The sequence below is a fragment of the Podarcis bocagei genome (assembly GCF_964188305.1).
Source record: "Podarcis bocagei genome assembly, chromosome: 10".
In the NCBI taxonomy this organism is placed as follows: Eukaryota; Metazoa; Chordata; class Lepidosauria; order Squamata; family Lacertidae; genus Podarcis; species Podarcis bocagei.
Genome location: NC_138135.1, coordinates 27,899,738 through 27,915,105, shown reverse-complemented (window position 1 = coordinate 27,915,105; position 15,368 = coordinate 27,899,738). Strand labels below are relative to the sequence as shown.

The 15,368-nt window shown below is 38.0% G+C and overlaps 1 protein-coding gene across 3 annotated transcripts in view; it reads right to left on the bottom strand.

Annotated features, from left to right (window-relative positions):
- Positions 1–96: 96 nt before the first annotated feature.
- WASHC4 (WASH complex subunit 4) overlaps positions 97–15,368 on the bottom strand; it is a 40,621-nt gene continuing 25,349 nt past the window's right edge. For 2 of the 3 annotated variants that reach the window (XM_081211912.1, XM_081211913.1), the window contains exons 16-34: positions 14,856–14,963; positions 13,613–13,759; positions 12,781–12,860; positions 12,344–12,449; positions 10,745–10,861; positions 9,820–9,988; positions 9,369–9,523; positions 9,120–9,194; positions 8,914–9,018; positions 8,045–8,179; positions 7,260–7,368; positions 6,368–6,434; positions 5,679–5,765; positions 5,438–5,585; positions 4,577–4,673; positions 3,451–3,647; positions 2,558–2,654; positions 2,359–2,434; positions 97–1,608 (exon numbers count right to left, since the gene is read on the bottom strand). In XM_081211912.1, coding sequence (XP_081068038.1) covers positions 2,367–2,434; positions 2,558–2,654; positions 3,451–3,647; positions 4,577–4,673; positions 5,438–5,585; positions 5,679–5,765; positions 6,368–6,434; positions 7,260–7,368; positions 8,045–8,179; positions 8,914–9,018; positions 9,120–9,194; positions 9,369–9,523; positions 9,820–9,988; positions 10,745–10,861; positions 12,344–12,449; positions 12,781–12,860; positions 13,613–13,759; positions 14,856–14,963 — 2,067 coding nt within the window. In that variant the 3' untranslated portion in view covers positions 97–1,608; positions 2,359–2,366. The remainder of the gene's footprint in view (positions 1,609–2,358; positions 2,435–2,557; positions 2,655–3,450; positions 3,648–4,576; positions 4,674–5,437; positions 5,586–5,678; positions 5,766–6,367; positions 6,435–7,259; positions 7,369–8,044; positions 8,180–8,913; positions 9,019–9,119; positions 9,195–9,368; positions 9,524–9,819; positions 9,989–10,744; positions 10,862–12,343; positions 12,450–12,780; positions 12,861–13,612; positions 13,760–14,855; positions 14,964–15,368) is intronic. The other variant, XM_081211914.1, reaches the window with a different exon arrangement.

Genomic DNA, 15,368 nt, shown 5'->3' with positions numbered 1-15,368 from the left:
TTTTGTGTCAATATGCCATCTGAAAGATGCAACTTTTTAGCTGCTTTATGAAAACTAAAACCAGTCTCAGACTGAGTACACACAAAGTAAAATAAATCCACTTTCCAAAGTTACATTTATTAACAGTATGTACAGAATATCAAACAGAACAAAAGAAACCTGAGATAATGAAACAAAATGGTTTTGCAAAATGAATTAGAGCAAGTCATGTTAATATTTGGTCCCCTTCCTTCCTGAGAATTTGAACTAACTGAATCAGATGGGACTTGTCAAATTTACTTCAATGATAACATGTAGCAGGACTCAAACATACAAGTGCACAGTCAAAAAGTATTATGATAGCATTGCTGTATTGACCCATTTTACCACGCCTGCTAGGCTAAATAAGCTTATTATTAACAGTCATTTTAAGCCTACGAAATGTTTGCTCCCGGGGTTTGTTCTTCACTTAGACTTTTGTTAGAGGAAGAGGCTTATAGGTCCACATCCTGTTAATTCATGAAGAGGAAGATCCTGACAATTCAACCATGCGTAAGAATTTGAAAATAAGACTTCCCTTTATTTCTGGCTTTTGCAAACTGAGCCTATGAAAAAGTGGCCATAGGTGTTGCTTTCATGTTTGAAAACAACATTTAAAGGTGGGAAGGGTAAAGGAAAAATAGTACCTCGGTATCTTTTTAGTGCCGCTGTTTTTGCTTTTAACATAGCTGCAGGTATTCACAATTTTAACCCATCACATGTACATAACTGTGTGATGAAGTATAAGATCCTATGCCATGGCACCAGAAGGAATGTATTACTACTTGCTCAAAAAAAATAAAATGTAAACTGGAAGTCACATTAAAGACTTAAAACTGTTCATCTATTAAATTGGTTTACATGATGAAAAATGTTCAGAGTGCAGTTAACTACCATTCTATATTCACAAAGAAAGCCATAGGACTGTACATATGTATATATTCACAGAAGCAGAGCATGTACATGAGTTTAGACCCCAATGAAGGCTACAGATGTTTGTTTTTATGAGTTACCAAGACCATGTTAGTTTGGTTAGCACTGCACAATTCAGGCACATGGGATGCCCTAAACTAAGGATTCCCAAATTAGAGGCCAAAAAAGCAGAAATGGCAATGAATGTTTATTATAACAGAAGTGCCTTAAATTTACATGTTTGTACAGTGTCAGTCTCTGAAAGACAGAGACTGGCCCTCTAAGTTGGCATGTTCTTTGGATTCCAAAGTTCTATGAACTATGACAGATTTTTAAATGGGGACATTAGTGCTGAAGTGAACACAGACAGAATTAAGCAGCAACTGCAATGTCAAGGTTGTGATTAAATCAAATGCAAAAGATATTTTTTTTTAAGTTATTGAACTGAATCAAAATAAGACACCAAATCTCCCTGACAAAAATCATACATTAGGCTAAAGAACAGACTTCAGTGAAATGTCAACAGAAAGGATGAATTGTAATTTTTTTTTTAGTTGTGAGAGTATGGGTTACTCTACAGTTCGTGGCACTTCTGGGTCACTATCAGATTCAGAAGGTGAAAAGTTCCATGCCAGTTTGGTCCCTTCTGTTTCAACAAATCACCATTGCTCTATATGTCTATAAAACAAAGCAAAAAAAGAGTTGAAGATGTATTGCATATTCTATTCGTATTTTAACATGTTAAGCAGCTCCAACAATTCATATTAACTTCCTTTGCAATAAGAGATGGCAAATACAATGGTGATTCCTTACAAACCAGGAAGGAAGCTATAAGCAGGTAAACACTTCATTCTGTCTAACTAGGGCTGCACCAATTACCTGCTAGTTTTGCTTCTTTCCTTTTTGCTCAAACTAGCAATTTTGGTACAGCAGATATTTATCTTAAAAGCCACTCTGATGATGATGATGATATATTTCTGAATATATCACCTTATTCCCTGAGGGGACTCAAGGTGGATTACAGACATAATTGATTAAAAAGCAATGAAATACTAATGGAATTTAAACTATATGCATGTATAAAGTCTGTTTAAAATATCATGCCAATATCCACCAGTTTTCTTCCTGTTCTGCACCATTCCAAACCCCGCATCTGCTCGGCCCGGGCTAACACCACTTCCTCAGATTAGTAATCGGGAATCACATTGTGGAGGGACCAATACCACAGTGCTAAATACCAGCGTGATATTATCCCTGGCAACGTGGGAGCAGTTGAAAGAAATGAACATTTTTCCAAGACCGCCAAAAGATCTGCAGAACACAGGGAGTTATTTCAGCTTAAGCGTGATTGTTATTCTCAGTGATCACCAGTATACTTTTACAAATTTGGGGCTGCATAATTACATCGTACAGAATCAAAAGGCATACCAAGGCTCTCATTTCACAACAGGATCTGCAGAACTAGAGTTGGACAGGTCCCCATTGCTTGTTTTTCCAGGTTCTTCTGAAATACAAGAGTTAGAACGTCACAAGAATTTTATATTCTCAGCACTGCTTTTACAATGCTTTTGTTTTTAACCACAAACGTGACTTTCCCAGAGACAAGATGATTTATTTTTTTACTAACCTCTGTCTTTTTTCTCTTGATTTTCTTCTGCTGCAATTTTATCGGCTCTAAAAAAGATCCTTGCGCTGCTTAGTGAGAAATAAAGCAGTTCAAACTCCTATGAAAAATTAAAGAAATTCTCAGCAAGTCTTAGCATGCCACAGAAAGAGAATCTTCACAGTACCTGATTAAAGTGCACTGATACCAGAAGCCCCCTAAAAAACAATTACAACGCTTCCTGATTTTTATCTGCACTATCAGTTGCACTGGTTTTTTATTGATCAAATACGGGGAAAGGCAGAACCACACTTTCAAATCAAAGTTTGCTTCATACCTGACACACTACTAGTAATTTGGTCATTTCCACTTTGTTTCTGCAAGGGTTTTTTTATAAAAAATAAATAAATCCTGCAGACCTTTCCTTCCACAATAACTTTATAACCCCATAAACTTAACGTCTGCTACAAATGTCACTGTCCTAAAAAGCAGCATGTCAGTAAATATCCATTTCCTGTGCCCCTCAATTCTACTCAAAAATCAGTGGTTCTCAAGACTTCCAAATGAGTGGTTCTCTCATTTGGAATTCCCACACTTTACTTGTTGAGGACCCCCAATTCCAAATCTAATTTTTTAAGTTTATCATCAGCTAGTAATAAAGCATGTATTTGGCTGGATGTTGTAAAGGTGCTGCTCTCTCTGCCTAACTGCAGCCTATTCTTCATGCTTACAGGGTTACATCGAAGGGTAGATTCAGGTGTGATGCCCACTAATTAAATGTTAGGGGGAAAGCTGTTAGGGGGAAAAGTTACCTAAAAAGGAGCCATGTTTGCTGTCTGGCATTTCTATGTTCTTAAATATTTATATATATATGCACCTCCCACCACCTTTCCCTGGTCTCTGACAGAGACTGATACCTGCAAACAAACTTCCAGTCGCTTGTGAGTAAGGTTCATAGTCTGTAGCAGCTTTTCATCTTGGACAGCTGATTGAACGTTCTGTTGTTTTGCTAATGCTCTGATCTCTCTCACGTATTTCTCTCGAACTGATTGGAACCAATGGAGAGAGTCAAATTCTTGGTACTGGTCCAAAAGCTTCAGAATGTAAGCTACACCTACAGATTAAAAAACAAAAAAACAAGTCGTTCGAGTTAAGCACCCCATTCTTCAAAGCAGTAAAAATTTACAAACGCATTCTGCACATGTACCTCAAACAGGTCTTTGATCATTAAAATCAGAATCATCTCACCAGCTCAATTTTTCCCCTCTCTACAAGTCTTCAGAGTTGTATACTTGTTATACAAGGCTTATATAGTGGTACATATCAATATTTATTCATTTACATTTTTTAAAACGCTGGTTTTCTGCCCACAGAAATCTCACAATCAGGTTTGCATCTCTGCTCATGGGGAAGAGAGTACGGTAAAAATTTGAAAAGGGTAGCAAGGTGCCAATTTTTTAAAATCCTCTCTCCAATCTGCTTTGGGGATCACTTAAGCAAATGAGTGCAGTTGTTTGTGAGAGAAGAAACTTCACCTGTGAAACATTTGCCAGAAGCACTTGAATGTTTGCGAAATCCATTACAGATTGAAGAAAACAAAGCCTACTCAATCATCATCCACTGAGGTAACTCCATGGGGAAAAACTCAATTCTCTACCCCCCCACCCCTCACCTCAACACTGCACACTGACCACCTAGCTAAGGATGCATCTTTTCTGTATCTTGTCGGGCACACTTTGAATACACTTAGCTGAGAGCTATATATGATAACGTATGAAGATACTTCATACATGTCAGATTTTTGAACCACCTAGAACAGTTCTCTGTCAGTAACTCTCCAAGATCTCAAGCAGATATATCCTTTTCACAATTCCACTAGCCCAGATCCTTTTGACTGGAGAAACCAGGGATTAAACATGGACTTTCTGCATGCACAGCTTGTGCTGTACCACTGAACTATGGCCCCTTCCATATAAAACCTCAAAACCTGCAATTTATGATAGTTACCCGTGCAAGAAGACTCAATAAGGTTCCTGAACTCACCCATGGCAAAACCATCATCGGTGAAAGCTGCACCAGCTTTGTTCTTCTTATTCAACTTCTCCTTGCAGCTGATTGAATGCTCTATGAAGTTGAGGGCCTAAAAACAAGACACAAGAAGTGCAGTAAGTTATCAGGTAACTGCCAAGCTCCCATGCATATTGGGTGACAGAGCTCTTCTGTCATCCCATTACTTGAGGAGAGGTCTTCATGAATTCATTCAGATTCAGAGCATATCCTACCAGTCAGTCAAATATGATTTTTTCCTGCAGGCCAGATCGATACCCCACTTTTCTCACCAGATTTTTCAGATGGGGAGTTTGGGGGAGCAAAGGTTGCCCATGACAGAATGTGGTGTTCTCATACAATAATTGCTAGCTGTCTGGAGATTTACAGCCCCTTCTAGAGCAGTATTTAAACATTCTCCAAATATATATATATTACACATCCCCTCAAGCATTTTTTTTTGGGGGGGGGGAGGGAGCAGGAGTATTTTTTAAAAATATTTGTTATTCAAGATTATTTATATCAATATCAGAGTCTGATTAACAATTCATCTAGCCAGTCACTTGGTGTCCATCTGCTCATTCAGACACAAGTATTTCCCAGCCGTGTTAGCATTCCTTGTTAAAGGGTTTCAGGTAATGGTTCAGCCTGTAACTTTCTACATGAAAAGGACATGCTTTTATGGGTATCAGTACACAATGGCATATAACACGCCCCCCATACCCTAGTGGAGGGGGGCAGTTCATATGGTGATTTAATAAACTTAGTGCAACCTTACAAAAAATTACCAGTTTCAACACAAGCACATGTAACTAAATGGCTTATCGTTTAAACCAACCGAGAAAGATCAAAACTAACCAATGGTGGAACAATTATGTAAAAGTTGCGTAGGTGCATGTTCTTTGAGCTGCGAAACTCGGGAGCAAACACATCCACAAGCATTTTGAAATACTCCGTGCCTTCTGCAGAATTGCATGTGAGATCACTAAGTACGGAATCCAGTTGCCTATAAAAGAGAGATACACTTGGAAATGCTTTGAGGCGGTTTTTAAAGGAACAGTTTGTGCAAGAATTTTGTCGATGCATCAAGTAAGGTTACCTGGCTGCTTTTTGTGTTTCTTCAGCAAGACCTTCCTCTTTCACAAGTTCTTCAAAATTAATGATATCTTCAATATCAGGAACAAACCTACAAGTTTCATATGCGATTCACTCATTCACAATTATATATCATGATTTGTATAAAAACGCTAACTTAAGCTTCGTATTTCTTACATTACTTCTATTCAGATCTTTATCACAAGCTTGCTTTTATTTTTACACTATGACCAAAGGTTTGCTTTCTAAAAAAGAACCCTGACCTCCACACTGCTTGATTCTCTGGCTCACAAATCCCATGGAATGACTTTCTAGTCTAACCAAGAAGAAAAAAGAATATGGCAAGGATGAGCATGATTTGGGGGGAGGAAGGAGTATTACATAGTGTATGCAAACTATCAAGATTGCTCCGTTACAGAGAGGATAGCCTTGCATAATACTTTACATTGAATCTATATATAACCTCACACAGATTTGATCGAAATAAAACTGTATCCCTATCCAAATCTGAAAAGACATACAGTCGTACCTTGGAAGTCGAACAGAATCCGTTTCGGAAGCCCGCTCGACTTCCAAAGCGTTCAAAAACCAAATTGCAGCTTCTGATTGGCATGAAAATAGGTTAGAGGTACAGGCTCCCCACTTTGCTTTACAGAAGCATAGACAAGCAAACTGAAATGTTTGGTTGCATACCTAATTGCACTACTACAGCAATGAAGTCCACCAGATCTTATCATTCGGACGTAGCCCATGGCATTCCCTTTAAAAATAAAATATATCGGCAACAAGAATAAGTACCTGAAATTAAGTAACCGAGCATTCAGAATTTAATGACACTAAGTCCATTTAGAAAGTTAAAACCTGTTGGAGACATCTGATAAAGCTGCATCTCCTCTCCACCCCCACACAATACTATTTCATCTGTAAATAAACAAGTCATATTGGGAGAATACACTGGCAACCATAAGTAGTGCCCTTTACAGAATGTGTTATAGTGAAGACTAATGTGCATATTAGCACTGTATAGCCAATGCGTTTAGTTAATCTAGTCCATTGCAATTTGTTAGACTTCAAAGTACATACTTGGTTTTGGCCAGGTTGTGCTCACTGTCTTTTATAATTTAATAAAGTGAACAGAATGTTAGGTTTCAGGGTTGAAATAACTACACCAGGGATGTCCAACAGGTTGATCACAATCTACTGGTAGATCCCCGGGAGGTTTTGGCCATATCGTGGTCAATCACTGGGTCCCTTTCATTAGCTCCCTCGCCCCACCCTCCATTGTTGCACGATATGCAGAACAGACGACAGAGCTTACTGAGTGAGGCTGTTCGCTGTTCTTCAACAACTTTGATTACTGTCTCTTGGGCCAAAGGAAGCTTGTGTTTTTTCGTCACCTACCCTGCCCCAACTTTGACCAGATACTTTTGAAACTGAGGGAACTTCCCAAGTGATAGAATATTGGAACTCCTGTTCCAAGGGGGAAAAATGTAAACAAGCCCATTAGGTATGCCCAGTCCCACCTGATAGCTTTTTGGATTCTAGCAATATATCTCAAAATAGTGTTTACAATATATTTTCATACCTATCTGACTTATTAGTTGCCTGAACTGGTCAAGGTAACTTTGTCCATCAGGTGTAATTCCAAGTTTTCTGATCCCTCGGTTGAATTTCTCTGCTCTCTCAAAGGGGTACTAGAAAAATTATTTTAAGGTTGAAGAAATACAGTAAGTAACTTGAAATACCTTTGTCAGCCCCATTGTATTTTTCCAAACACCCAAACACTTTTGTTCTTCTAAAATAGTAACCCCTAGCATGCTATATAAACCAAAATAATGTAAAATTCGAAAGCAAATATCAATCTCTCTTGGAAACACATTTTAGTAAGATCCGTTACCTTGCAAAACATTTTAGAACATTCAAAATGTGAGTTTTGCAGCTAAAGAGAGATGCACAACTATAATTTTAGACATATATTGCTTCTGTGCATTTAGGACAGTAAATGGAACCTGCAACAAAATGCTACAATTTATCCTCCCTCCTAACATGAGCAGGTGTGTGTGCTCTCCAAGCCCAGATTCTATCCCCATGTTCCATTTTTCTTTTCCAATCATTGAGTAATTCTGTGGTTACTCAATGAATTCATTAGGCTATTTGAGGTTCCTCCTCATTTCCCAGTGGCCCAATTTTGGATACAATCCTGATAGAATTCACCGCCAAACTCACTATCAGAAGGAGTGGCGTTGAAGGAAAATAAAAACCAGGCTTTTATAATTATATTTACTGTACATGGGCATTATTTATCTCGAGAGAGATTCAAATCAACTATCAATCTTGTAGTTCTTAGCAATGGTTTCACAAACAACATACCTTGTGGTCATTTTGATCTTTAACTTCCCTAAAGAATCTGATATCTTTGATCAATCTGGATTTGATGTGCTCGTCATACATGAACTGGCTGAAGATATAAAATTTCTTTCTCAGAAACTGGTATGTGAAATTTACCTGAAGAAAAGTAGGGAAAAGTACAGTATGAAGACGACTGATGCGCCCCATTAGAAGACATTTCCCCAGTGACTTGTGATACTGATCCCAAGACTCAAAACCATCAATAGCTCACTTATAATGTTACAGTCCTACCCAAGTCAATATGTTTTGGTACACTGAGCATTTGTTAATCTGAAATTATTATGTGAACAGCAGAAGGCATTCTTAGCTGGACAAAGAATCCTAAATAGGACATGGGAGAGAAAAGTATCATCAGGAATCGGGGCTTACACATCATAACTATCCCCTTAAAATTGTGCAGAAGACGACAACAAGGATAACGTAAATATACTCCCATCCCCTCACTGCACACCACTGCATCTCAGCTTACTGTCTGGAAATTGCCTCACTAGGGCGAGATGGAAAGGAGGGAGGAAAGGAACTGGGCTGGCATACTTATATCATCATTGCAAAATACTGTTAAGTGGCATCTTGCACACACAAATTTATGGACTATCATAATTTGGAAAAATGAAAATGCTTGTTTCATATTGTTTAATCTCATCTTTTTTCTCAGAGTATTTTTAAATTTGCCCCTCTTTCATACACACATGTCCTCTTTGTGCTCAAATTAACCCAGCATGTGAAACCACTTTCCTCCAATTGCTTGTGCTGTTCACAATGCAGTTTTAAATAAAAGGTCAGTAAATGCCAGCTCAGCAGCTGTTCTGGGAATAACACAAAATACTCACAGTTGTGTTCATGATTCCTGTGCCATGTGTTCGAATTGAATTAGCAATGTGCCTGATATTTATGGTGTTCAGATGCTTGTTATTGCTGATTCTCTCAATGAAGATCTGCAATTAAAAAATTGCTATATAATTATAATAGCTACTAAATGGAAATCAGCAGCAATAAGATTTGCTTTTTAAAGTGTAGACATACCCCCTGCCCTCACCTGATTATTGAGATTGTAGAGGTAACGGGATACAAATACATGAATATTCCTCATAATTTCCAGAACATCAAGGCCCTGAAAAAACAGTAGGCAATTTAACTACATCACATCTGGAAATAATCCAAATAAGTGCTGTTATTTGAAATTTCTAAAAAGCAAAAACACCAGAAGCCTTAAGTACCATACTTCAGCAAGTCACAAAATCCTGCTTTTAAAAAACACAGAGACACTAGCATAAACATGATGTACCTGTTCTAAAGTCTGACTAGGAAGATGTGCTTCTGTCATAGTTAAACCATAGCGCTGCATTGCTAAATTCCTCATCTCGCTATAGGTGGCCCAGTCATGCAGAGCTACTGTAGTAAGGTTGTAGAAAGTCTTGTCTAGGTAATGTGTCACATAGGCTGCAAAAAGAGGGGGGGTGAAAGGAACAGTCATTTTCACAATGAATACTTGGAGAAAAGGGCAGAGGAAAAGAGAAGGAAAGCATATTCATCCCAACTCTAAGGTTATTTAGAACTCTAGAAATAAAGTAACATTAGAAATGCTTCGAGTAAAAGTACCTGCTGGAACTACACTGATCATATCAGCATATTGAGGACAGATGTCCTCAAAAAAGCACAGAGAGAGAGAGGAGGGATGAATTTTACTTCACAGAAAAACTATTAAGCTTTGAAAGTGAACATTAAGTAAAGCCTACCTTTGATATCTATGAACCGATTGAAAAAACGAATTGGGTTCAAGGTGAAGAAGTGGGCAAGGTCTTTCATTCCGACTCTGAAGGGATTTCTGTCATCTAGTTTCAAGTGTGTGTGCACAGAAAGGCGAAGGTCCTTTTCTATTTCTTTGCATAGTTTGTCCAGCAGGTGCTGCTCAAGTAAAATCACAACAAACACTATTTTCATGGGGTGAAAAACTAATCTTCACAAGACATTTATTCCCCAATAAAATAGTTCTACAAAGAAACAGGAGATCCAAAAAGATGGTTTTCCTTCTCCAATGAGGGACTAAATTGGATTATTTTTAATTCAACATTAGGATGAAAAAGTGAGTTATTGCATATACTCTGTGCATGTATAGATACACAGACAAAGTAGTATCCCCTAATCCTCTAGAGCAGATTTTGAGGGTGCACAAGGAGTTGCAGATGAGAGAAGGAGGAAGTTCTGTTGCACAAACAGAATGACAGTACTGGATACAACCCACACTCTCTAATAGTGGCCATTCTCCCCAAAGGTTTGGTGACTGTTGGTCACTTAAAATATAAACAGTACATTATGTATGTTAATTTTTTTTTTTAAAGCCCTGCCTTGGAAGCTAAATCTACACAAGATGCAAAGGGAAAGAGGAGAGACAACTGAATAGGAAATTAGAATATGCAGTGTTATATAAACACTACATTGTGATACAAGTATATAACCACAACTCAACAAACGTTAGCATAAACCTAAAGCAGATGAATAATTGAGGAAAAATGAGACTAGAGCAATAAAGAATGTGAGTTTTTATTAACTTTAAGAATTTTTAGAATTCCAACAGAAATCCTCAACACTGGCAGATTTAAATATTCTCAGATTGCTCTGTACTGCTTTCATTCAAAGTAAATAAAAAGCTTGCACCATCACCTTGTTTAAAACATCCATGATTTCTTTGTCATAGCTTTCCAAAAGTATTTCATGGGACTCCAAGTGCCTTGAATGCATCATAGCTGGTACACAATCCCGCAATGCACTAAACATGTACTGTAAAAAAAAGTTGCAAATTGATAAAGAACCCGAGCAACAGCATGCACTAAAAGGGAATCTGAGCAATTAGAACTCAGGATCCTGAACCTCAATTAATCTCTAAAACTACATTCAGATAGAATGCTAAATCATGGTTTATCAGAACAAGACTCAGTGAGCCTGGACGCTGAGCATTCTTCCCCCACCCAACTCCAGCACAGCACTAAGAAATTGGAAGCTTCCACTTCATTTCTAGATTAATCACAGTTTAGAATGCCATCAGAATCCTAAATTGATAAGATGACTGGAAAGATAAGATATCAGAAAGATCAAAAATTTATTGAGGACTGGGGAAAGTTTGCGGAATATCTGGAAACAATATGTGACAAACAAACAACGCTAGTGGGGTTTAAAGAGACTTTGTAACATCTTAAGGTATATTGTAAGACAAAAATCAGAGAGGTGAAGGTAAATGGTAAATCGGCAATATTATATAGAAAATGCGGGGAAACGAAGAAAATGGATGATTGTGGGAGGTGCTGGTGGAAGTTCAAAAACTGTAAATCTGTAAATACGGTTGTAACCAATATAAGTAAAAGAAAATTGAATAAAAACTTAATTCCAAAAAAGAATCCTAAATTGAGGTTAAGCTTAACTAAGGTTAGTTGAAACAAGCAAGCTTAATAATAAACCGTTCAAACTCTTGTAAACTGCTTAGAGGTTTCACCACAGGGGTGTATACATTTTGTTAAATAAACAAAATTAAAAATAAAGTTAAACTTTAGGTCAGTGGTTCTCACACTTTTTGCAGTAGTAGAACCCTTCACTTTAAAAAAAAAACTTTGGCAGAACCCTCACAGTAAATTCTTTTAAAACTTTTTTTAAAGGGGAGCTGATTATTGGGAGAGCAAGTGAGAGACAGCCTGAATTGAACTTATTAAGAGGAACTACTGTATGAGATTTTGAAAAACTTTGCTGTCCATCTCCTGATCTCCTCTGATGGGAGAAGGCTTTGCTTTGCTTGTCATCCTTAAGGCTTTGTCTCTTATCTCTCAGTCAACATTAGAAGAGAAGCAAATATGAAGCCAAGTAAACAACACTGCTCTGCCTGCACCACCCTGCTACTGATTTAAACCGTGAAAAGTGCAGCAAGAGAAGGAATGAAGGGGAAGGCATCCTCAAGACAACTGCTTGAAAGGTGCATTTAATCCCCATGGCTGCTGCTCAACAGATATAATACATTGGGTGCACTTGACTGCCATTACAACTTTTGTTGTCACAGAACTCGCTGGACTGCTTCACAGAATCTCAGGGTGATCACAAATTAACCAGAAGTTTGTGTGCTCACCCTTCTCCTCTTTGCAGGCTTCCACAACTCCACATTATGCAAGACCTTTGGGAACTGTGCTTTGTTCTATCCAAAGTTAATTAGCAAGCCATTATCTCAAACCATGGTTTTGTTTAACCCACCTTCCTATTTCGTATATTTCTTTTACTTACATGTAACCTAGCAGCATCCACTGCATTTTCATAGACATCATCAAGATAAATTGGAAATACAGTTCTGTGCCAATACAAGAAGCAACAGTCACATTGTGCTTGGACTCTAGAAAGGAAAAAGGAGCAACGTTACTACTGAGAAAGAAAGCAAAGAATTATCATTCCAACAGCAATGATCTCAAACAGAAATAACCTTATAATATAGCACACTTTCAAGCTGATGTTCACAAGTCACAGGGGTGAAAAAAACAGTTTTTAAGAAACAAGAATGGAATTCATTCTTCAGGACGCTGAACTCTGTGCTTAAAGCCAAGTTTCATACTAAGTATACAAAATCCTGACTATCACATATGATGATGAATAGCACTCTACAGGAGACAAGAAGGTGGTGTATTGTGCTGAAAGTCTGCAGAATTTTGTTCCGTGGCATTACCTACCGTTCTTTAAGTTCACTGATTAAGGCAAGCTTCTTCATAACTACTTGGAGAGGAAGGAGCTCTTCATCTTTAAATGTTTTCTGAAAGGGAGAAAGGAAAGAAGGAGATAGACATGCAAGAGCATCAATCCAATAATAATAACAAAAGTTAATTTTATGGCTGTGCCTTAATCACTGACTATGCAATTCCCTATGCGATTGCTGCTAACAGAAATGATAAATATCAATAGGAGTATAGCATCTAGATCAAGGGAAGTAATAGTGCCACTGTATTCTGCTCTGGTCAGACCTCACCTGGAGTACTGTGTCCAGTTCTGGGCACCACAGTTCAAGAAGGACACTGACAAACTGGAACGTGTCTAGAGGAGGGCAACCAAAATGGTCAAAGGCCTGGAAACGATGCCTTATGAGGAACGGCTAAGGGAGCTGGGCATGTTTAGCCTGGAGAAGAGGAGGTTAAGGGGTGATATGATAGCCATGTTCAAATATATAAAAGGATGTCACATAGAGGAAGGAGAAAGGTTGTTTTCTGCTGCTCCAGAGAAGCGGACACGGAGCAATGGATCCAAACTACAAGAAAGAAGATTCCACCTAAACATTAGGAAGAACTTCCTGACAGTAAGAGCTGTTCGACAGTGGAATTTGCTGCCAAGGAGTGTGGTGGAGTCTCCTTCTTTGGAGGTCTTTAAGCAGAGGCTTGACAACCATATGTCAGGAGTGCTCTGATGGTGTTTCCTGCTTGGCAGGGGGTTGGACTCGATGGCCCTTGTGGTCTCTTCCAACTCTATGATTCTATGAAATATTGCAATTATGGAAGGAACTGATGTGCTTACCATTTGTGTGCCCACACTGAGTGCGAGGGAAATAATTAGTCGTCTCTGTTTTGTGCTAGGACCGTTGAGGGTGTTCTCAGCCAATACAAGAGCAGAGAGTACATCAAGGCGCTGTTCGCTGTACTTCTTGTCTGAAATAACTCTTTTCTTCATTTAAAAAAGCATAGAAGAGAGCATTTGGGGTTTAGTATTTATGGAAAATTCAACAGCAAATTCTGTATTGCATTTATGAGCCTACCACATTATTTGCATTTTTGGTCTCAAGGTCGAGCTAAGCCACATTTAATATACATATCATAATCTTACACAAATCTTAGCAAGAAAAGCTATCCCCAAAGTAGCCCCTCCCCCTTTATCCCAAATTAAGTATAGTCGGCACATTAATGCAACCCTGAAGTTACTCAGGTTTAGCTTAGACTCTAGGGAATATCCTTGCTGCTTTCAAAATGCTAGTGAACAGTTTATCTGAGACTCTTCAGCACAAGCCCTTTTGAAACATGCAGGACTTCCGCCAGAGCACAGATTCATTTTAACCTCAATGGAGTTTAAGCTGGAAACATCCCTAGTGTACATATTATTATCGTCTGTGTGATCATTCTCTCCTTTGGTGATCATTCACCCATGTTCTGCTTCACATATTAACATCAACTTTGCAGTTGAGGAAACTCACCAAAGTGTTCAGTATGTGAGTAAGTATGAAATTCCATACATATTTTCTGAGCAATGTAAAACATACATTGACTGCATTCAGATGCAATAATCTATGGCTTAATATTATATAAATAATCCCCAGTCTGCCCCATCACCATGGCTCTTCTGGCACTAATTATAAGGGCAATCAAAAACATTTACTTTCACTTTCAATTAACCGCAGTGTAGTGTTGTGTTTGACTCCTAAACAGCGGTTAATGATAACTATATTAGTCAACTGGCTTGTTTCCGTAAAGCACCATTAAGACTAACCAGTTTGTCCAGCTTCAGATATATAGCATTGACAAACAGAATTCCATTGAAAAACAGAAAGCTTCAAATCTCCTCCTCACAGTTGCACACTAGGAACCTGGAGCTTGTTCACATAATGACATATGACTGCTATCATCATCACTGCTTACCTCCCAACTATTTGACCTCTTTAGCTGGTTTCTATCACTAAAAATACATAAATGAAGCAGCCCAACTGTTATAAAGCTACTCATTTTAACTATACCGAACAGTAAACTACTTACTGAAACTTTTTGCTTACCTTGGCTATAGCAATAGCATTAAGAGCCTGATGCTGTAGATGCTGAATTATGTGCGTTACTGAATCAGCGACAATCATACTTCTTCTGTAAAATGTATGTTGTATTGCCTGCAGTTGACCAGATTTCAGAACACGAGTTAACATCACAATTCTGTTAATTTGAATCACATTATGCCTATTCTTCCATACAAAGAACTACTTTATCCAAATCTTCAACAGCTAAATTCAATATGAAATACAATTTGAATTTTTAACAAGGTAGCTATACTTGGATGCTCCATCAAAATCAACTTGCAGCTATATGTTAATATTCCTGTCAAAAGCAGTATACTATATTTGCTGCTATGTCAGCAAGTACAAATCATGCTGGCATCACTGATAGCTATAATGAAGGTTTAGACCACAGTCAAATGCACATTTTAAAAGAGACCATTAGTGGCAACAGACCGCAGGTACAACTAAAATTAGGTGTAATTGCTGCTGATTGTATCTATCAATTTCTAAAACATGCTT